General features: G+C 38.6%; 2 protein-coding genes across 9 annotated transcripts in view; both read left to right on the top strand.

The window, feature by feature from the left end:
• The first annotated feature begins 719 nt into the window (after positions 1–719).
• Positions 720–14,287, top strand: RhoGAPp190 (Rho GTPase-activating protein 190). Of its 4 annotated transcripts, none has more exons than XM_012296233.2 (24): positions 720–1,194; positions 1,973–2,654; positions 2,728–3,638; positions 3,715–3,924; positions 4,153–4,164; positions 4,352–4,538; positions 4,624–4,739; positions 4,815–4,967; positions 5,043–5,281; positions 5,357–5,558; positions 5,618–5,788; positions 5,852–6,103; positions 6,168–6,346; positions 6,425–6,608; positions 6,709–6,917; positions 6,996–7,409; positions 7,489–7,728; positions 7,799–7,996; positions 8,428–8,480; positions 8,567–8,921; positions 8,993–9,124; positions 9,194–9,244; positions 9,353–9,449; positions 9,516–14,287. In XM_012296233.2, exons 2-24 carry the CDS (start codon positions 2,484–2,486, stop codon positions 9,712–9,714), a joined length of 4,935 nt encoding a protein of 1,644 aa, XP_012151623.1. In that variant the 5' UTR covers positions 720–1,194; positions 1,973–2,483; the 3' UTR covers positions 9,715–14,287. The 4 variants fall into 4 exon arrangements, with proteins under 4 accessions (XP_012151623.1, XP_012151620.1, XP_012151622.1 ...); XM_012296230.2 differs by having other exon boundaries at positions 721–1,194; positions 8,389–8,480; XM_012296232.2 differs by having other exon boundaries at positions 721–1,194; positions 6,727–6,917; positions 8,389–8,480.
• Positions 14,288–18,584: 4,297 nt separating this feature from the next.
• The window catches only part of Shal (potassium voltage-gated channel protein Shal), a 91,327-nt gene continuing 85,601 nt past the window's right edge, over positions 18,585–24,310 (top strand). For 4 of the 5 annotated variants that reach the window (XM_076535856.1, XM_012296236.2, XM_076535858.1 and 1 more), the window contains exon 1: positions 18,585–21,999. In XM_076535856.1, coding sequence (XP_076391971.1) covers positions 20,885–21,999 — 1,115 coding nt within the window. In that variant the 5' untranslated portion in view covers positions 18,585–20,884. The remainder of the gene's footprint in view (positions 22,000–24,310) is intronic. The other variant, XM_076535857.1, reaches the window with a different exon arrangement.

Here is a 24,310-nt window from a genome sequence, read left to right on the forward strand (position 1 = left end):
TTATGCATTCTCAGGAGCGTATTTTTAGTGCGCTTACGTTTGGATGCTTTCTCGTCGATATTGTTCATTAATATTTTATTAATTTTAATAAACAACAATAACATTGTTACATCATTATTTTCATATAGTATAGAAGGTTTAATAGGTGTTTTTCAAATTAAATTCATCTTATAGATCATGCAGTATATCTAAATAACATTTTTATTTAGAAATATGCTTGAGTAACTTATAGAAGGAGTAATATATATCTTACTTTTTCTATTACTCGTTTCATGAAAGAACATATTCATCAGATGACAAGTTTTTGTTCATCCTGCGCATGTCAGCTCTGATTTGTTCGACTACACTTCGTATCCAAGAGTAACGCGCAGACGCTTTTATGGAGGTTCTTGATTTTCAGCTCATATACCCAATGGTCTTTTATTTTGTATGCTTCGTGATGTATTGACTTTCAAAGGCCAAAAGTATTGGAACTTAATTGCTTTAAGGTTTTACTATTTTTTAATTCCGATGTTTGAAAGTTCCAAAGTTCTCATTCAAAATCAATTTGTAGATGATGCAAATGGGTATCCATACTTTGAGAAACCAAGTTCATATATCATCGCCCTTTCATTCGTATATTTTGCCTACTATGTATATTGCCGATAAAGTGGTAGTGGGATGGTCCTAATAAATGGTGGGGATCCTACTGAAATTAGCCGAGATGCGCGAATCGGCTATGATCTACTGTGGAACGAATAATAGTAACTGATCACGTAGAAATCGAATTTAGTAATAATCTTGCTTCTAAACAAGATGGCAATGAAAAATACGAAAAGTTTTTAATGTATTTATAAAGAAATAAGAATCTGTTCTAAAATATACTCGAATCGTAAAAGGGATACTAGATACGGCCTTGTTCTTGTAGGACGTATAGTATTCATCCTGAAAACACTAATCGCCTTGTGCCCACCCACCAAGATGGCACCTTTATGGGGCAATACTCGATGTTTGACGTGAAGTTATTTACACACCTAGTATTAAACGATCATCGAGACAAGTTCTAGACATCTTTTCAGTGCATCGTAGATGTAAAAAATATCTGGAAAGAGTGCGTGCTGTATAGTAGTGAAAGATCGATCGAGTTCCCGAAGAAAAAATTATACAGGACGGCCGGTTGGTACTAGTTCATCCGTCGAACAAAATCTTAGACAGGTACCATAGCTTTTGATGTATCGAATAAGATATCTTCGTTGGTTTCATCGTTTCGTTGAAATAATTTACAGCATATCACCACTATTCTTTTTGGGTGTCTTATCACATTTTGTCGAATCTTGAGATTTTACCGTCAATATTAAAATTGACCGCGGTTGTGTACAATGCATATTGATCTATTCGTAGCTGTCATTTGTACATCGAATAATTTGTTTCTTCTGCATGATTCACATTTCATAAATTTCACATCGAGTCCAATTTTAATGTATTATGTCGGTGACGAGCGGAAATATGAATAAATTTTCTAAAAGCTTATTTCATTGTGCTAGAAATACTCTGTCACCACTGCAAAGTCTGATTTTCTTTTAACTTAACAAAATGTAATACTTTCGTAAATGTTTTTGAAGTTCATTATTTTTTATATTCATTAAAAATTGTTGTCACATTTAGAGGATTTAATAATTTAAGGTGCAACACGTTAATTACGTGGAGGTTAATGTAAAATGTGTTTTGAAATCTACTTTTATATTTTATCTCATTGAATTTGTAACTTGTGAAGTGGTGATGTTAATGATTTTTACTCCATTTGTTCTCTGCTTTTTCAGTGTAAGATGTAACTAATAAATGGTGTTATGTACAATTTGTAGAACTCCAATGAACACATAAATAAATGTAATTCAGTATTACTAACATAAATATTGAGCATTAGAATTTTTTGCACATTATTATTCTTTCTTTTTTTATTCTGATCCATTTATTTATGGACATTTTTTTTCAGATGTACAGTGCTATTCCAAAGAACAATTGCTCATAGTTGTGCTAAACATTTTATGAAAAAGATAAAGTTTAAAGATCATCTAAAATCTGTGTTATTAATTTCTAACAATGTAATTTTATCATCCAAGCTACAAGAGTAACGTTAAATTGAGAAAGCTCAAATGAAATTTTGGCAAATGTCATTTGTTTATAATTGCTTACAAATAAATTTGCACGTTATTCAAAAACTCGAAGTATGATATTTGACCGATTTGAAGGAAGAAAAAGGATAAAATAAGGATAGATTATTAAAGATGTTACCAAAGGGAGGCAATGCTGATTTTCATATAAAGTTTTAGATCTGACACAATGACCAAAGGGATAAACACAAATTTTTAATAGTGGCAAAAATAAATGGATAAGAAAAGCTATTACTAGTGGTACTTAAAAATGTCCTGAGTAAAACTTGTAAAAGAAAAGATTTTTATTTTCACACTTATTAATTGTGTAAGTGATCGTATTAAGCTTTAAAGATGGCAAGAAAAAGTGATAATATCAAAACTATCAATGTTGCCGTTGTTGGTCTTTCTGGTACAGAGAAAGACAAAGGGCAAGTTGGTGTTGGAAAGTCATGTTTGTGTAATCGTTTTATGCGTTCTTTGAACGACGATTATAATGTGGACCATATATCAGTGTTATCTCAGGTAACTATTAACTATGCTTATTGCAAAATTTATCCATTAATTGTTATTGTTACAACTGATTTGTTTCTTACAGTCGGATTTTAGTGGCAGAGTGGTAAATAATGATCATTTCCTTTATTGGGGTGAAGTTATGAAAACAGCAGAGGATGGAACAGAATATCAATTTCAATTGATAGAACATACCGAATTTATAGATGATGCATCCTTTCAACCTTTCAAAGGTGGTAAAATGGAACCATATGCAAAGAGATGTGCAGCCACCAAAATCACCAGTGCAGAGAAGCTTATGTACATTTGCAAAAATCAATTAGGTATCGAGAAAGAATATGAACAGAAAGTTTTGCCGGATGGTAAATTAAATATTGATGGTTTCTTGTGTGTATTTGATGTTAGTGTTGTACCAAACAGATCCATAGAGAAACAAGTTGAAATAGTGGCAAATATATTAAATAGTCTGATGAAAACTAAAAAGCCAGTAATTTTGGTAACAACAAAAAATGATGATGCAAATGAACAGTATGTGAAGGAAGCAGAGAAATTAGTAATGCGCAAAGAATATAAAAATTCAATTTTAATAGTTGAAACTTCTGCACATGAAAATATTAATATTGATTTGGCATTTATGATTTTGGCTCAACTGATTGATAAAACCAAAATGCGTAGTAAAGTAACACCTTTCGCGGAAGCAGCTAGAGCTAGGAAAGAACTGTTAGATGCATCGACAGAATCTTTGCAAAGATTGATTCGAATACACGTTACCGATTATCGCGCACTCTGGTCTCAAGCATCTAAGAAATTAGCTCAGCACAAAGAATTTTCAACGTTTGTGGAATTATTCGGTATCGACGCAACTCAAAAATTATTCAGGAGACATATTAAAAAATTAAAGGATGAACAAGTAGCAAAGAAAATTCAGGGATATTTGGATATGTTACCTGATATCCTTCATGAAATATGCCCTGATATAACAAATTTGATCAACGAGTATGTCACGACTACAGCTATTCAAATATAATTAAGATGAATAGTTCTAATTAATCTATGTGTTTTATTATTATAGAGAGTGGTCTGCAGTGCAACAATACATAAAAGAACATCCTGATTTTCATCAGTATTTCTATGAGTGCCCTGAAGATATTCCTTGGATTGATTGTGATTTTGGTGAAAATAATGGAACAAAGATTCCTTATGATGTTTTAGAAACTCCAGACGCTGAAACTGTTTTTAAAAATCATATAAATGTGTTGCAACAAGAACAACGACGATTAGAGTAAGTATTATAAAGTGTTCAGTAAAATTGATCATTAAATACATATACACGTACTTCTTGGTGTTAAATTCTTGCTATTCATAAATAGCAAACAAGTCATTGATTCATTGCTGCATATGCTTCAATGTAATCATTATAGTTATGTATTCATTCAGTATTCTAGACATTAATACCCATGTGCAATACACTAATGCTTTGCTTTATTCTGGGTGGTGTTTCTTTGAGCAGACTTCCCAAAAGGTAAATTGTGCTTTTACTGCTTCATAATATATTTCTTTAGAAAGATACATTTATTAGCTTTACTAACATTTTTAGTAGTAATTTATATATTTAGGTATATCATTTGACATTACAATCTTATATTGTATTGTTAAAAACGTATTCAGTAATAAATATAAATATAGAAATAGTACATGTTATTTATTAGATGGAAAAAACAATTTAAGCAATTGTTGGAAGAAACTGGATATGTTACACCGGGGAAACATTTATCCGAGGTCAGAGTACTTTTCATGGGTAGGGAATGTTTCGAAGCTCTTTCTCACCATGATTGTCAAGAAATATATGAGCAGCATCAGAAGGAAATCATTGAAAAAGCAAAACATAATTTCCAAGTACGAGCACATGCTTTAACATGTTTAATAATAAAAATACAAATGTTCTATGTTTTACTAAATTTTGTCTTATTTTTTATATTAGGAACTATTACTAGAACATGCAGATTTGTTCTACCATTTCAAAAGTATAGCGCCATCAGGAACCATAACACAAGATGATATTAAAGAAATAACAGATGCATTAGTAGATGACTTTAGGTAATTAATTAATTAATTTTCCATCGATTAGTAGATGTTTATCAATTTTTTAAAATAATTATTTATGGTGTACAGGTATAAGGCTTTAGATAGATTAGATCAAGATAGAAAATTAATGCTTTTTCAACATTTGGGATTTGTACATTGCCCTATAAGAGAGCATTGTCCAGCTTATCCGAATTGCATGGATGCACTTATAGAACGGATACTTGGAACAAAAGCTCATAGGTAAGATTTTTGCAAAGTAGGGCAAGACTAACAATTTTCATGTATATCTAACGTGATTGAAAAATGATTTCTTAGGCCTTCTTCGTGGAATCATAGCAGTCAGTGGCAGTTAACGTCTGATAATAATCAATTAAATTTAGTCATACTTGGTAGCAACGGCCTTGGCGAGGAATTCGCTCGTGAAATCAGAGCACAAACAGAGGATGACGAAGTTGAAATTGATTGTCAGTTATATACACTTGGGTATCGAATTATTGATGGCGATGTCGGATTACCGCACAATTCATTTACTACTTCAGACTTTATGCCACATGGTATGTGATAATGTGGTAATGGCCGTATGGATACATTTTCATTGCAACATTTAAAAAAATTTGCTGCCTTTACAGGATCCTTTTGTATTTATTCAAACGAGGATTCATTCGAATATATTCGTTCGTCTTTAGAGAAAACATTGTTATCAAATTTAGAGCAAGAGGATAGATTACCATTTCAAGGATTACCTATCGTCATTATGTTTGTGCCAGAATCTACTATAGACGAAATGGAAGCAATACGACTTAAGGAAGAGGGTCAAAATCTTGCTGATAGGTATGCATTGTCATTGGGATCGGAGGTAATATTTAATTAACGATCAATGTTTCTTACAGCTTACAGTGTCCATTTATCGATGTCTGTATAGAAGATTTAGAACAAGACAAAAGATTTCCTACTCCACTCGTGAAAGATGCATTGCAACAACTTATACAATCTATAAATCACAGAGCGGGTTTTCTAAATATTTACCAAAGTGTTATCGAGTGTTTGGAACCTGATATTAGGTAATATGTTTATTAAATATAAAGCATACATGAGAAATAAATAAAATCTTCATTTTTATTTAGGATAATAATGTGCATGTTTTGCGGAGATCCATATTCCGTGGAAAATGTGCTTGGACCCCTACTCAATCATCAGTGTTGTTTTCTCAGTGGCGATCGATCAATTGTCTTAGAAACATTTCTAGGAGAATCGAAACGAAGAGTTGAAGTTATTATTTCAAGTTTCCATGGAGCGAATGCGTTTAGGGATGAATTAGTGCACGGTTTTATACTGGTTTATTCTACGAAAAGGAAAGCCTCACTCGCAACACTTAAGTATGTATAATATGATCGTTTTATATATTTTAAAATATGTTCCTCATTTTTGTTCTTTTTTTAGTGCGTTTTCCATGAATATACCAAACTTACCAATACAAATAATGGCTGTGACCGATACTGGAGGTGCTAACGCTTTCTTCAGTAATGATTTAAGTCATTTACTTATCACAGAGGGAAACGCGATTGCGGATAAATTACAAGCCCACTTTATGACCTCAGCATCCAGTTGTCAACAAAAAAGTATTTAAAAATATTATATTTTTAACAAAATTTTCTTCTCTTTTTTCGGCATACTTGCTGACGTTAGAATTATTTTAGCGGCCTTTTATACACCATTTTTCAAAGAAGTCTGGGAGAAGAAGCCTGAAATTGAGCAAGCTTTCAATATGGAAGAACCAGGCAATCTGAATGATAGCGGCGAAGGAACTTTAGAATATTCTGCATTACATCCTATGCCACCGCCGCGACATGAAAGCTATCATCTTCAGACACCAGATGACGGGTAGGTAATCTGAAAGCAATGTCTATAATACGTGTCATATGACTGATATTAATTAATTAATTCGTATTTTCTGGTGATTCAAAAGTCTAATGTGAAGCAGTATGTCTGTAACTTTCAGGAGCGGTTCTGAGTCGTATGAACAATTAACACCGGATGGTGATCTTGGAGAAACAGGCTTAAACGAACAGTTTGCGGATAACAGAGCCACACCTAGCGATGACAGTGATATTTATAGTCAAGTAGATTTTTACAGGGAAGAAAGAGAAAGAGAATTGTTAAAATTTGGTGATACTGCGAACAAATTAGCCGGTTGGTCTTGCGTTGATAAACTTACGAGGATAAATTTCTATGCATTATGTTATTTCATTTTTTAATGATTCTGTGTAGGTTGGGTAAAGGATACATTTATGCACCAAGATGGAGTAACTAACAGTTATTCTCACAGAGCTTTCACTACGGGTAGACGTCACATTTCTCAAGCGAAACCGCGGCCAAAAGGAAATAGCCAAACTTTGAAACAGCCAGGAAAAATAAATTTGAAAGATTTCTCAAACGTGACAGACGCCATAGCTAGAATGACAGTAGGTGAGAAGGATGAACATGGTCCAAAAATGACAATGGGTCATGCTCCCCTCGCTACGCCCGAATTAGTAGATCTTGGCTCTGAATATGCGCAAGTTAAAGACGTTGTACCAAGTCTGTATCCTTCTTATGACGGCGATTACATGTATGCTTTAGTACAAGATTCTATTGGAAATAATAAACCTAAGCTGCGTCACAGACGCGACAAAGGACAACCCTGTAAGAGAACAATTGAGAAAACGAATTTGTCACAAATCTTTTCCACGTGTATGAATTAATTTTATATTTTACTTCGTAGCATACAGCGATTCTGATTCAGAATGGAGTTCTTTGGAAAGGCAAAGGGTAGCTGACGTGTTAGGAAAAGCAAATAAGAAACCGCCGTCGCATAAAAGGATACGGAAAAAACGTACAGCTATACCAGTGGCTGCACCAAAAGTTCCATCCTTAGCTAGTATGGGAAGCGGAGACGGTATTGTTGGCCTGAATTACAATATTAAAGAAGATAAAAATTGGCGTGTAAACTCAGCAGAACGTGGTATGTGTTTACAACAAAAATTTTGTTACATTTTACTATAAAAACTTATAAGTTGATTTTGTTTGTTCAGTATCTAGCGAAACACCAGATTCTTCTGAGTCCAGTGATCCAGAACACGCTTCCAGATCAAGATCCAAACAATACAAACATGCAGCTGCTAGTCTGCGTAAAAGATTTGGGAATTCATTGCCACAACAACACTTATCGACGTCGTTACAGCATCCTTATAACGTAAAACATATGACCCAAGAGATGTTTAGCGCTTCTTGTAAGTACAACTACGATAAATGAAACGAATATTTATGAACTTCTTTAAATAGCTTGCATGTTAATAACAAAAGAATAGCATAAATTACATTTTATAGTATACAGTAGGCATGTTATATACTTTCCGCATCTGCTTAGAAAAACATTGTATTCAATGTTTTATGTTTTATTTGTATCATTAGCTCTATAATCTGTTGATAGAGGATAACTATTAATGACAAATAAATATTGCTCGAATTTTAGTGCAGTGTCAGAATTATCTTTCATATAATAGCCGTAGATATTTTTTCCAAATTATTTTTTAATATGGTTCAACCAGGATTTCACAGGAGGTTTGCATAGAATTATTTCCTATTACGTATTTGGTATTGCATGAATTTATTGTTATTTTAGCGAAACACAGGAGTGACAATACATTTGGCAACATTCCAGATGATGAATCCAGTCTAGACGTTTCTTCTCCGCGAGAAATTAATTCTCCTAGTGTAAGTAAAAAAACTTAACCTATAAGATGAATTTTTATCTGAACCCTTTTAAAGACATTCTATGTTGCTTCTATATTTTAAATAAGGTCAAAGATGGCGATAAATTAAACAGAAAGAAGGATAAGCAGAAAGCGAAAGAAGATGAGAAATTAGAAAAACGTCGGCAGAAAGAAGAAAAGTTGAAAAAACATGCAGAAAAAGAGAAGGAAAGAGAAAAAAAGAAGCAGGAGAAGATAAAACAAACTAAAGGCCCTGGAGCAACGTTAAGTATGAGCCAACCGCTAATCGAAGATTTTGCTCAGAGCGAAACAAATCGAATACCTTTGTTTCTTGAGAAATGCGTGCAGTTTATTGAAGATGAAGGATTGGATTCTGAAGGTATATATAGGGTTCCTGGAAATAGAGCACACGTTGAACTTCTCTTTCAGAAATTTGAAGAAGGTAAATTTCTTTATTATATTACATTTAAATAGTAATGTATATATATGCTCACTCGCATTTAATTATCACAGATGGGAATGTCGATATACATTCATTGGACATACCTGTAAATGCTGTTGCAACTGCTTTAAAAGATTTCTTTTCAAAGAGATTACCACCATTGATCGACAAAGAACGTATGAGTGAACTTGAGGATATATCGGGTAAGTATAAAATTGTTAGGTGAAATTTTTAATAAAAAAAATCTTTTTGCTAATCGGTCTTGCGTTTAGGAGCTCGTGGTATCAGCAAACCGATGTCTGCTACATGTATGAATATGGAAGGTAAATTTTGTTATCGTATTCTATTCGAGCAAGTAGTGTATAATGGTTTGTGTAGCTTTCATGTTTAATTAATGTCTAATAAATGAAATGTTTATGAATATATTATAGATCGAAGCTGCAGATTATTGGCGCTACGTTTAATGCTCAATAAGCTGAATCCAGTAAACTTTGATGTACTCAAATTTATCTTTCATCATTTTGTGAAGTAAGTTTATCTATAAAGTAATACTCTCTAATCGATATTAAGATATAATACAATATATTTTTGCAGAGTTGCTGAAAATTGTAAACTGAACAGTATGGACAGTAAAAACTTGGCAATCTGCTGGTGGCCTACATTATTACCTATAGAATTTAATGATCTTGGCAGATTTGAAGCAATGCGACCATACTTGGAGGACGTGGTTCAAACGATGATCGATCAATATCCTTTCCTGTTTTGTGGTGAAGAAGCAATCGTAATGGTGTAGTAAAAAGACTACATAACTTTCTAATTGTACAACTAGAACTTTGTACGAACATCAGGAAAATGATTGTTGTGCATCGATATCGATGCGCACCGTTTTTTGCAAGGTTCAGTCCTTCGGGTCACGAGAAAGAAACGATTGGTCTCGCTATGTTTATACTATTTAGGATTTCATCGTAGCGCGTTTCAACTACGACTAGAATAATCCTCGTGACGCAAAAAAGACCGAACAAATTAATTTAAGTTTACGTATTCGTTCTATTGCGAGGTGTGACTGGTGGAATGATAGATTAATGGCCCTAATGACGGCTGTTTACAGGCCCGATAATAACGCGAATAATAAAAAAAAGTCAATCCATGTGTCATAACAGTATGCATGTATCATGTTGGATGTATTCAGAGCGATGTATTTATTAACATATATTTAGGCGTAAGATTCGATATTTGATAATAGCGAATAATCGTAGTGAGCTCGATGTTGCTTTTTTATCTGATCTTTTTTGTTCTTTTTTCTCTTTTCTTTGTATTTTCTACAGAGTAAGAAACTGTTTGCCGTGTGCGACGTGTGCGCATGTGCGTCTGTGTGAGAGAGAAGGAGCGAGAGGGAGAGAGAGAAAGAGAAATGGCGCAATCTCATAAAAGAATATTCGTATTCTAAATGCGTTAAAGACATTATCATGGACTGTACGTAATATCATATACAAACGTTCTCGAATTCGTACGCATTTTATATAGCAACGATATCAAAAAGTGGGAAAAACTTTTACAAGTAATTTCAATTTTCGATTAACAATTTTATTCAGTCTCTTGAACTATTAATTAACTATGTTTCGAATTAGTAGTTTCAAGAATACTCAGTTTTATTTAATGGGACTAGTTAAACCCATTGGTGATACAATCCATAATATATCCATTCCGTCTGAATGAAAAAGAAAATCGACAAAAAAAGAAAGGAGGAGAAAAGAAAAAACATCACATGTAATTGCGGTTTTTTCAAATCGTACAGCGAGTAAGTGTTTATGTCAAAGCGAATTATAAGATTATCGATACGGTTTTAATTATTAAGATAAAATTTTCAAGGTTTCCGGATTTCTAACAAATTTACGGGAATACTAAATGCTAAGAACAATACTTAGAATTTCACAGACACTTTTTTCAAGTTTCATAAAGCGAACATGTACATAAGATTATAAGATTGTACGCTGCGAAAAACTTTATAACGAGGACCGAGAAGATCGATTATCAATACCTTCGAGATTATTCAGTGGTCGCCGTAACGTTCACGAGAATCGCTTCTATTCTTTCCTTTATTTTTATTTACGCGACGCTTGTTATTTGAAACTAAGTGAGTAATAGACGAAGGTTCGTGTTTTTAATCGCGTATTTGTATTTCGTGTAACAAACGTTTCGTCTGTATTTATAAAAAGGTATTTATGAATATCCGATTTTATTTCTCGAGCAGCTACGTAGATTAACTACGATTGCATTGCTTGTAATCGGTCGTCGAACTATATACCGCCATTGTTTATTTTGTACCTGCTGCGTTTACCCTTTATGACAATTTATTCGGCGAAAACTGTAATTACAAAAACTTGCGCACATAAATTTCTTTATGTGCTCCCATGGATAATAGTTCCGACGATCGTCGTTAGTGTCCTAAGAGTAAAATTCGATGATATACAGTTACTCACAAAATTGAGCGTACAGTTACGTTAGCAATGAAAATTGACGGGAAAATCAATACAAACACTTATATTTAACAGTAAATACATAATATATATTTTATTCATATATTGTAACAAATAATTCGTAAATGAATTTCTAAGTAAAATAAGTAATATGTTTATTTTTAACAAAAAATGTAAAAATATGCTTGTTTTCATGACACAAAATTGAGCGTACACATCAAAATTTTTAAGTTATACAGATCTGTATTGAACGAAGGTTGGTGCATTTGAATATGAAGTCCGTGAAATGTGTTTTCTACCTTCATTTATTAAATAAACAATAACAAAACACAATCCATTATTCGTAAACCAGCAATGGAGCAGCAAAGAGTGCAGACTGATATTTCTACACGTAATCTTATTGTTAAGTTATATTTACAAGGTAAATCTTTTCGTGAAGTAGGAAAAATAGTTGGAAGAACACATTCGACAGTTCAAAAAATTATAAACAAATTTCGTTATGAAGGTACAGTAAGAAATAAGCCTGGGCGAGGAAGAAAAAGAATATTAACAACAGCCGATGTGAGATCGATTTGTCGACAAATTAAAATAGATCCACAAACAAATATTAGAAATTTAACATCAGAAGTTTCTTCACGCATAAAAACAAAAATTTCAGTAGAAACAATCCGTAGAACATTAAGAAAAGAAGGGTATAACGGCCGAATTGCCAGAAAAAAACCGTACATTTCACAAACAAATAGGAAAAAGCGCTTGGAATTTGCAAAAACGTTTATTAACTATGACGAAAGTTTTTGGGAAAATATTATATTTTCTGATGAAACCAAAATAAATTTATTTGGACGGGACGGAAGGAAACAAATCGTATGGAGAAAAGCAAATACCGAATATGATAAAAAGAATACATGTCCAACCATTAAACACGGCGGAGGATCTGTGATGTTATGGGGGTGTATAGGGTCAAACGGGACCGGAAATGTTGAATTTATTGATGGAAAAATGGACAAAATACAATATTTGAATATTTTAAAAAAAAATTTAAAACCATCAGCAGAAAAATTAAAAATGCCACAACTATATTACTTCCAACAAGACAATGACCCAAAACATTCGTCTCATTTAGTTCAATTATGGTTGTTGTATAATATACCAAAATTATTAAAAACACCTCCGCAATCGCCAGACCTGAATCCAATCGAAAATGTTTGGGGAGAATTGAAATTTAGAATGAGAAACAGAAATTTTCAAAATATAGAAGATTTTAAACAGCAATTAAGAGAAGAGTGGCAAAGTATTCCACCAAATTTCATAAAAAATTTAATTCATTCTATGCCCCGTCGCTTGCAAGCAATAATTAATGCCAAAGGATACGCAACGAAATATTAATTTATATAGATAATGCGATATAAGTATATAAATAATGTTAATTACGTATATGTACGCTCAATTTTGTGTCATGAAAACAAGCATATTTTTACATTTTTTGTTAAATATAAACAAATTACTTATTTTATTTAGAAACTCAATTACGAATTATTTGTTACAATATATGAATAAAATATATATTATGTATTTACTGTGAAATATATGTGTTTGCATTGATTTTCCCGTCAATTTTTATTGCTAACGTAACTGTACGCTCAATTTTGTGAGTAACTGTATATTACGGTAGAAGTGTGCGAGTTTCCGAAATTTCGAGATCAAAACGAGACGAAAAACTTCCGGCGAGATTGAGTAAAATTGGAGTTCTAAAACTTTCGAGATCTCGAAAAATGGGTTCGAATAAAATCAAACTTAGGAGTTCACTATTAACATCGATGCGTTGTATTTAACATTACGATATTAAAATATGAAATTTAAAAAGAGTAGAGGAAAACTTTTGGGGTCCGTGCCATATTAGTGTATCGCGATTTCACTCGATCTTGTCTAAGCTTATCCATCTTGCATCGAAGTTCGATTTCTTGAAGTTCAGGACAATTCACATACTTCTATATAACAAACATCAACAGATCAAACGACTGAGCCATTAGAACTGTGATGTAGTTACTTGTTTTAAATAATGTATAATAGTAACCATTGAAAAGCAAACGGATTGTTCCACGATGCTTATAACAGGAGCGACATTTGTTGATACAAATTTATTGTTTTACGATCAGCGTGTATTTTAGCTACGATTCTTTTTTCAGCGTGCAAAACCTCTTCGTCTATTAAACGCGGAATGTTGTGGTCCGATTCCAAAACGAACGACGGTAAATTGATGTAGGTGTGCCATATTGTACGTAGATGTCACGATCGTGTAATCGTATATCTTTGGCGACTGAACGTTTGAAAAGTATAGAAAGCAAAGCAAAAAAAGCACAGGAGGAATGGGGTTAATCGACAACCGACGATGAACGATGGAGCCACTGTGAGCAAGTTTGTTCGTTTGTTTTTTCATTTTTATTCGTTACTCCAAAATATAACGAGAAACATTCCCGTGAGTAACGTCGATGTTACTTAGGGTTTCACGAGGACGAATGCGACGAGGTTGGCGTTGTCGAGAGAAAAGAAAATAAACTGTCTCGATCGATTCACGTCAGCGTTGACGATTTCGTCTTCGATGAATTTTGCACTGTCGTATATTTATAAGGAAAAAAATCGTTGTAACGATATTTCGATGATCCAACGACGAGCGGAAACGCTTGGCGGCGAGCTGCGGATCGTACATTCCCGTATTAGTCGTAAATGAAAGGAAAAAAAAACAAAACAGAATTTTATACATTCGTACGTACATAATTGTATAATGTTATTAATAGGAACAAGAGACGTCGATGTTACGTGTGAGATCTGGGATACGGATCAAAATGCTGTCTGAATAATAATGACATGATTTCTGTCATTGTCGCTGAATTCAAATTTCTATTTTTCAAACACCTTCCAATACACCCTCCTTAGCGATTCCGGATAATAGTTTTCTTTTATTTTTACGTCTTAAAACTTTACATTTGCGATTTTGGAATTTGAGACTGAAATCTTCCGAAGCTTCAAAATATTTCATCGAGAATCAATGTGTTTTCATTTAAGTCATGTGAAATCTTTATTTTTGAAATATTTTATATCGTAAAATTTATGGTACTATTTTATCAAACAATTACAACGAATTTATCAGAGCAGGTTATTCAAGGAGTTGAATTTTCCAGCCCCTTCAATGGATTCTTCAGACATTTCGTAAGACGCTTCATCGATTTCCTTCCGTGTTCTCGTCACGCTCTAAATGACATCCTTCTTGAATCCCGTGTATTTCAAGAGCATCAAGGCTTCACAAATTTAGGAAGACTAAATTTACGTTAGAAATTTGGATGCTTGTACTCATTCATTGCATACATTTTCGTTTTGTCAACAGGTGATTTTCTATACATTTTTCTTTGAGTTCTGATGTCTGAAAATAGTTTCGTAAATGTTTTGAGTTACAAGATACATTGTAATGGTACCCTAAGGGATCAAATGTGGGAACCTCATTCACAAGGAACATTGACCTAAAGAGAATGGTTTGATGGTACAATTGTTCCGTGTGGGTTTTAGTTCCTGCTCCTTAACGTTAGAAGGATACTATTGTCTATTTACCCTTCGGTAAATGATCCTTTCTGACTCGAGTGAATACAATCCGGATGAGGATCTTATAACATTTCATGACTCTACAGGACGTCTCAAAAAACTTGCATACATGAAAGTGAAAAGTTCACTTTGTGTCGCTTTATTGAAAAAGTTCTGCGTTCAACTTTTGGGACATCATGTTGAAGTCACTAGAGACGGAACACTTCAGTTATTGTATACGTTTCCTCTTCCTCATTATTTGTTTTTCATCTCGAAATGTTCTTTCTTTAGACAGTAGGAACGGCAGCTATTTTTTAAAAGAAAAATCAACATTGTGAACGAAACCGTAAATTCTTCGCCCAACTTTAAACGATTGCAAATCATTTTTGCTTCAACAGATGTGCACATCTGTTAGTAAAAAGAAACATTGTACACGAGAGCTATACTTTCGGTGTTAATGCAATGTCATTCGTAAGAAAGTATAACGTTAAGAAAGAAAAGTGACCAGATTAATTATTTTTTCATTTTCCTTTATTTTATATTTTCTTTGTATGAGCGTTTGAAAGAAAGATAAGCGTAGATTTCTCCAGAAGAATGATTGCCGTAATAAACCGAATTTCTGCCCCTCCGACATTTTCAATCTTCCCGGTGGGTCGGCACCCTTCCTATTTCATTCTTTGATAAAATATCCTTTTGCTCTCCTAAAAGACGTTCCATAATTTCAATTTGCTTTATTAATCGGTAATTGAATTTCTCCACCTTCCAGATTCTTAAATCTACTCTAACATTTTGTACATTTTATAACTGTAGAATCTTTTCGATTACGTGCACCATTTTTGAACCATGTTGTAAGCACGTATTCTGTGTCTCGGTTCAGGTCGGCTTTCCTTACTTCGAGAAAAGGATTTTAATCGTGAATAGCGACGAAGATCGTTTTCTCGACGGCATTTACACGAGGACAGGATAAGGGTACGATTCTAACTGCGAAGTGTCCCTTGAAAACGGAACGGAAATATAGAAGACAGGCGAGGTTGAAACTCGAGCTCGAATTAACGCCGGTTGTGCAGAATTCAGAGGCTTATCCGTCTCTGGTTCTTTTTTAAAGGAAACATTCGACCAACGCGAGACGGAAGCTCGCTTTTACGTTCATAGCCTTCCGGCGACTTCTCTTCTATATCCCCGTTAACGGATGGCTCTGTTAATTTTGGCGCATGGAACTTTTCAATTAACGCGCCGCCTAAATCTGCCCCTAATGACCAGGTTCCTTTTTCTCCGATTCAATCGAGACTTCTATGACAGCCTTTCGTTTAGTCGTTTCCGTACGAATTATATTCTCTGACTTTCGTGAAGTTTTACCGACTTGCACGATCGGATGGTTAGTAGAGCGGAGTTATTTATTACTTAAATCTATTAGCACCCTACGCAATCTACGTAACGAGCGAAGGAGGAGGTCTAAGACCTAGGGAGGGCTTAGAGGAGCTTAGGATCTAGAAAAAGTTTGGGGAAGCTTAGAAAGACTGAAGATAAGGGAAGAATGTCTGAGCTGCCTAACTAAATCCGAATGACGATCCAAGGTATATCGATATTCTTGACGAGCGACAACAAAGAAATATCAATTTACCATGTGTACACTGGTCAGCAAAAATAGGATTCTAGGTCTACTACGGAACCATTTTGACGCTGATGGACAAAGAATTAAACGGAGGGCTAAAGTGTAGACGAGAGAGGGCTTGGATAGTAGGGAAAGCGCGGACTTGGCCGCACTCGAGCGGACGTTACACCTGACGCTAGAGGATATGCACTTGCGTTTTGAGGTTGCACTCTTTCACGTGTTCATTAGTGGCGCAAATTTACCTGGCGGCGAGTCATACACCGGCCCTCTCGTTGTCTTGAACCATCCGAAGTGGTTCAGGATATTCTACGTTAGACCTTGGTTTCTTCTACTCTCGTGACACTTAGCTTTCGCTGGCTACATTTTTCTTTTGGATTTTAACTCTCCCTAAGGGTCTTGCATGATTTGATATTATGGTTTAACGTCGGAAAATCATCATCGTGTTACAAGAAGTGTCCGGTTAATCGTCGCAAATGCATCGGCAGTATTTGCATATTCGGGTCAAGCCGGTTATCAGTTAGCCATGTCTAGTTGCTTCGCAAGATTATTCATGCGTTTCGTGACTCCTGCAGGGATATTCAGGTGTCGTGATTTTGGTGGATCAATGGGAATTATAATGGTTTTATGTTGATTTGAAGACAGAGACGTCAGGATCATCCCGCGTAATCTGGAACCGAGTGACACAGGGCAAAAATGCGATGTCGTTTCGCGGAGAGTCGGGAAAAAGTGTACAACGTCGGTAGGGAGTAAAAGCGTTGGGGGAAAATTTACTTCGAGGGAAAGGTGAACGAAAGATTAGGGGCTGAAAGCGGTAATAATAAGGTAGGAGGAAATAAAAGAAGGGTGTAAAAGAGAGCAGAGGATGCTCTAAGAAAGTTTAGTTATTAAAGGAAAGTTACGATCTGGTTTGTTTGAAAGAAAGTAGACTTGAAATACAGGCGATGTTAGGCGTAAACAATCTCCAGGCTAATGGTACAAGGTGAAGCAAAAGTGTATTGTCGTAATAATACTTTTATAATCGTGTCTTTTTAATTAGTTAGCGTAATAAAATATCGTACAAATGCGAGTTTTTAAAATGCTTAATAACATTCCAGGGTTGGTTTATTCCAAATGCAGAGCTTTGGCGTAAGTGCTCCTTCTAACGTAAAAGCAAAAGGTAAAAGAAGAAACGACGCAACATGCAGATGGACGTTGAATAGTACCAAAGGGAACAAAGCTTATGACCTACGAAGTAGAGAAAACGGTAGTATCGCAAGAGGAGCAAGATAACGTACTGACAGCTTTGAAGTTTCATACGCAACAAATATTTCTTGCTTCTTTATACTTCGTGAAAATCATTCGGTATCTACTTTACGAACTCGTTGAAAATAACGTTGTATATTTCTAAATGTAAAATACCGAAAGTAAACATAGAATATTTTTGCAGCAAGCTATCGGATAGAATCATTAAGAATTTCTCGCGTGCTGCGCGAAAGAGAAGAATATAAACGGCGTCCTAAATGGAGAAACGCAGGCGCGTATCTGTATAATGAAACGAAGCGTACCGATTACGAAGATAAAACCGGACGAACGAGAATACTCGAGTCCGTGTCGTCGGGGGTAGACGAACCTGGCGTTGAACGCGCGAGACCGTAAACGCGAAGCAAATGAAAAATCGTCAGCATAATTGGACATCCGTTCGCGCGAATGAGGGCTGAGCGCGCGCAGCCCCATAAACCTACATTTAAATTCAATCACGGGGGTGAAGCGCGGCGAAGCGAGCGTGGACGAAACGAGGAGAGGAAAAGCTCGTCCTAGTACGCGCACCCGGCAAACACACAGTCAAAGAGAGGCTGCGGAACCAAACAAACAAACAGACAAACAGATATCCAAGAGTTCGACGAAAAGAGCGGGGCAAAAGCAGGTGAGTCGTGGGGTGGGAGGGCGGTGGCGTGCATAGATAGAAAAGAAGGAAGAAGAGCCAGAGGGATTCGCCCGAGCGGAGTGGAGCAGAGCGGAGCAGAGCGTAGCGGGAGGGATGAAGTCGAGGGTGGCGGCGTAAAGGATAGAGGGAGGTAGATGACGTCATAGTTGAGGGTTGCCCGGGCAACGGGGAAGCGGTTCGCCGCCGCGTCGGGACGCCGTCGCGCGTCGCCACCGCCGCCACGACGTAAAAATCAATTTGGACCTTGGCTAGGTGACCGTTAGCTCGGCGCTGCGTCGCGGTTGCTCCGGCGGCGGCTCGAGGCTCGACAAGAGCAGCGCGCTTCCCTTCCGGAGCTACCGGCCACCTCGCCACCGAGCGAGCGAGCGAGCGAGCGAACGAGTGAGCTAGCTAGCTAAAGACCGACCGATATCGCACCGCGGCCAGCGGCTCAGTCGCGAGTCGCCAACCGAGCGGGTACGCCAGACGGTAGAACGCGTCTCGTTTATCGGCGTCTACCGACGACGCGCATACACGATCTGCTCCGTCGTACACGCGGACTCCCTTCCTCTTCTGGTCCTGGCGTTTCTCGCTCCGCGTTCGATGATCCGCGAGGAGGATCGTCTTCTCGCCGCGGCACGCTGAACACGCATCGTGATCGCTTCGCTCGGGATCCGGCGCCGGGATCATGCTGCACGAGGTACACGCTCGAGACTCGTCGAGTGGATAGTTAGTTTGTGCGTGGGCGACGAGGAAACGCGATCGGAGCCATCGTCGTAAACAGAGAGGCTCGTACCGGCTACCGGTGATCGGAAGTTCGTTCAGTTTCCAAGCGGGCGAAAGAGAGAAATGAACGAGCCGCGAGAAACCGGCAGACTCGACGAAGCGTCGCAACCCTGACGAAGATCCTCGTCGATCGAGCAAACGGAGTAGCGATTCGAAGCGAACACGGGAGGCTGTGCTGGCGAGCTGTCACGAGGAAGGAGCCACACCGTGACGCATGCGACGTGCCGTCTATCGCGAGAGCTGTGCGTCGTGGAAAACATCTGCGCGACCGGTGAAGCTTTTAACTCGTGCACCTCCCCTCTCTGGCGTATTGCGAACGGAACCAGCGTGATCCTTGCGTGTCGCGATCCGCGACAAACTCGAGCGAGTAAAAAAAGCTTGTGCGCGTTCAGAACGTTTCGCGTACGATGCTCCAAGATCGCGAAAGACCGCGTCGGAAGCAGCGCGAAAATTCTTCTCTCGCTTCGATCGCGTTCGAAGCTTGATCTCGCGTTCCTTGTCGATTCGTTCGGCGTCGAAGGAGGACGTTTCGTCGCGAGAGACGCGAAGTCGTCGGTGCAGCCGAAAGTAGCATCGGGGTGCAATCTGGTTCGCTTCCGGGAAATATAAACAACGATGACCCGGTAGACAGAGATTAATCGTGCAAGAGGCAACTTCTTCTCGGAAGTCATCCATTGATCACTCGTCGAGGAATTCGCGTATTAATTAAAACATCGAGCGACGTACGTGACCGCGAGGCAGCGGAGGCGAAAATGTTCCTCGGTGACGTACCAGGATTCCGTTCGTTTCGAGGGTGAACGAACAAAGAGTGTCCTCTCCGTTTCGTTGGTAATCCTCTCGCCTCGACGATGTAGCGGGGTTCGATCCTCGAGGATACTCCGGGTTGGATCCAGTCTCTCGATAGGAGCAAACGAGACGAGGAAGAACAGGTGGAGAATCTTGGGTTTGATACCGATCTGGACGCGTGCACGCGGAGAGAGGCAAACGAGCACGAGACGCAACCGTATCGATGATGGTGGAAGGCACGTTGCCAGGAGGCGATTGGCTGCCTTGGTGCTCGTGTTCCTTTGCTACGAGCTGTTCGTAATATCCGCGAGTCAAGTGGCAAGACAGTGTAAACAAAACGACAAACGAGAAGGAATGCCGTGGTACGATGACGGACTTGGTGGTCGTGCTCGATCTTAGGATCGCTGTGTCGTTGTCGACGACGCGGTCATCGTGGTCGTCGACGCGTTGCTGGTGGAAACGCGGTCGGTGTACGACCGTCAGCTAATACCAGCTCCGTGCGAATGGCGAGAGACCTCGAGCACGATCGGCTGCGATAAAGATTCCCCAGGACTTTACAGGCGTACCTTCGAATTACCGAGGAAGTTCCTCTCTCGAGGGAATCCGTGACTCGAAGCCCGAGCTGGATCGCTTACGAGGCGTTCGAGAGAGGAATGAACGAAATCAGCTAGTGAAACGCGCGCGCGTGTGAAAGGTACGCGTCGACGAGCTAGAACGTCGAGTGACAGGAACGTTCGCGAGACTAGAGGATTTCGCGGAATAAGAAGACGAAGAGGAGAAGAGTGGAAAACGTAGTCGCGTTAAGAAAACTATTCCACCGTCGAGCATGGCCTCGGTGGCAGCGTGGCTGCCGTTCGCCCGTGCGGCGGCGATCGGTTGGGTACCGATCGCCACACATCCACTGCCACCTCCACCGATCCCGAAGGATCGTCGCAAGGCCGACGACGAGAAGCTGCTGATCAACGTGAGCGGCCGTCGCTTCGAGACCTGGCGGAACACCCTCGAGAAGTATCCGGACACTCTTCTCGGTTCGAACGAGCGCGAGTTCTTTTACGACGAGGAGAGCAAGGAGTACTTCTTCGACCGTGATCCAGACATCTTTCGTCACATACTGAACTACTATAGAACCGGTAAGCTTCACTATCCGAAGCACGAATGCCTGACCAGCTACGACGAAGAGTTGGCGTTTTTCGGTATCCTGCCCGACGTGATCGGCGATTGTTGCTACGAGGATTATCGCGATCGCAAACGGGAGAACGCCGAACGGCTGATGGACGACAAGCTCAGCGAGAACGGGGATCAGAATCTTCAACAGCTGCTGGACATCAGGCAAAAGATGTGGAGGGCGTTCCAGAATCCTCACATCTCGACGGCGGCGTTGGTATTCTATTATGTGACCGGTTTCTTCATCGCCGTGAGCGTGCTGGCGAACGTGGTCGAGACCGTGCCGTGCGGTAATCGTCCGGGACGCGCCGGTACGCTTTCATGCGGCGAACGTTACAAGATCGTCTTCTTCTGCCTGGACACCGCCTGCGTCATGATATTCACCGCCGAGTATCTATTGAGGCTGTTCGCGGCGCCTAGCCGCTGCAAATTCGCTCGATCCGTCATGTCGATCATCGACGTGGTCGCTATTTTACCCTATTACATCGGTCTCGGTATCACCGACAACGACGACGTATCCGGTGCTTTCGTTACGTTGCGCGTCTTCCGTGTGTTCCGGATCTTCAAGTTCTCCAGACACTCGCAGGGACTCAGGATTCTCGGTTACACCTTGAAATCATGCGCCTCGGAGCTCGGATTTCTCGTCTTCTCTCTGGCCATGGCCATCATCATATTCGCGACCGTCATGTTCTACGCGGAGAAGAACGTCGATGGAACGAATTTCACCTCGATCCCGGCCGCTTTCTGGTACACCATCGTAACGATGACGACCTTAGGGTGAGTTTTGCTCATTTCGAACTTATAGGATCGAAGTACTTTTCCTATTCAATTCTTTATTTTCTTCTTATTTATCCATAACGAATTAATTTGCCCTCACTGGCAAATGGACTGTCGTATAAGGAATCGAAATGCAAATGGTTACGTCGAACAGTGTGGGACTCGCATGGTGCGTCGTCGTTACGGTACATACGGGGTAAGACGCATCCGACGTGTCAATATGTATATCGAATGGATAGCACGTGACGCACACGGTGCGCTGACATTTGTGCTGTATACATTATTGCAACATTAGGGTACACAAGATGCGTCATTGGTATCGTGGTATAGAACTATACAGTGCCTCAATATTTGCATCGTAGATATAAAATTTTGTGCCTACATTAATGACTTCGCGCTTCTTGTCCTCGTGTTCTTTTCGCTAAAAATTATCGAAATCTACTTTGTCGATCTTAAAAGATTTTGAAACCTCTCGGATCAGTATAAAGTTGCATACATCGTGAAACGTCAAATAACGAGATCGAGGAACAACCTGTTCACTTGTTGAAAAGAACAACGCTTTGACGATCGTAAAACTGGAGACGTTCGAAGATTTATGGTTTCTATCGAAAGCGTCGGTGGCGGCGTATCCCAGGTACGAACGAAACAGGAAGAGCTGCATCTACGAAAGTAATTGGCTCCGTGTAAACCGCCCGAAGACTGAAACAAGCAGCAGAGACTCCAGTGATATTTTTAAAACAGAGGTCGTTGCCGACCTTTTTACTTCGAAGGTTGCCCGGCTCGTTGCTTTCTCTAAATATCCGCGCGCAGAAGCACCGACCCCGAAACTGACAATTTCTTTTTCTTTCTTACCAATTCTCATTCTTCCCTCTTCGCCGTTTTATCGTAAACTCACCCCGATTTTTTTTTATTTTCTCCATCGTCGCGAATTAAAGCGACCGATCCCTCTGGCCGCTTTTCAAACACGCCGTGAAACCCCGAACACGACGAAGAGCACGACTCTGTTTGCTTTTAATTTCTCAAAAACGCCGTTTTCTTCGTGGACGAAATTCGTTTCTTCTCGTGGATTAAACTCGTTCGAGTTTCTGAAACTTGTTCGAGGAACTTTCCAGCTTCCCCGGGAGCAGATATTGTTCTTTTGGTCCGACTCTTTTAATTGGAATATTCGATAAGAATTATACTGTCGGTAGGCAGAGAATGTTGCAGGTTATAATGCTTTACGTGTTACAAACGTGAGTTTTATAATAAAGTGACGTGTTTCCAGAGTCGTAAACTTCGTGAGTCTATAATTCTCCAATTAAATTAAAAAAGACACCGAATGTTGAGGAAAATTCACGGGAGCACGAAATTCTTCAAAGTTTCAAACTTCTCGCATTTAGAATTCAATGTTCCGACTTGAGGACCGATTTTAAAGTTCTCATTCTTAATTTTGCACGGTCGCCGAACGGTCATTCAGTGAGGGACGATGAAAAAATTACGGAGCTCTCTTTCGTCTGGCGCAGGACAGATCCATAAAACGGCATGGAAATATTAATGCTCTCGAAGGAGAAACTCGATGCGAATTCAGCAATGCGCGCAAATTTTGTGGTCGCATGGAAACGAGTGTGGCTTGTTCCTCTTATGTTGGAAATACGACACTCGTCAGCGGAGGGTCATCCGCAATATGTAAATCTACTTTCTCGTTGGTAGTCGATTAATTATTCACTCGTACGTTCTTCATTGCAAGTGGGATTATTAATAGACCAAGTTCTTTATTTATTATTAGCTGCTTTCGGAAACACGAGAGCTGGGATTTAAAGATTAATATTTTATAATTAAAGATCCTCGATTTCCGTCGATGAAATATGCGTTTCCGTAGCGTAGCAATGAAAGGAAGTATCGGAGGTAAGCGAATAAAGAGTAACGGAAAAATTTATCCGCCCCACTTCCGGCCACGGAAGAAACCGCACGTCTCTTCTCTATTTCTGCCCCGTGAAATCTATGTCAATGGTATTTTCGTTTCGTTTTCGCACGGACAGCTGACAATCAGCATAATCTTAGTCACGCACAGGGTGGTCGTGTTCGTTTGCTTGTCACTTAAGCGATCGTTCGAATCCGTGCTGGTTCAGGAAATATCTTAATCGATATCTCCGTGATTCGATGGATTTAGGGGTAGATAAAGGTTGAGCGATAGCGTCCCATGAATTATTTGCAGTTTTATCAGCGATGTACGTTAATTTCGTTCGTTGAATATTAGAATGTTGCCTGGATTTGTGATCAGGTTGATCAGCGTAGAAACAAGGTTACGGACGAAAGGACAATGGCGGATAAA

Source organism: Megachile rotundata, chromosome 9 (assembly GCF_050947335.1).
Source record: "Megachile rotundata isolate GNS110a chromosome 9, iyMegRotu1, whole genome shotgun sequence".
Lineage (NCBI taxonomy): Eukaryota > Metazoa > Arthropoda > Insecta > Hymenoptera > Megachilidae > Megachile > Megachile rotundata.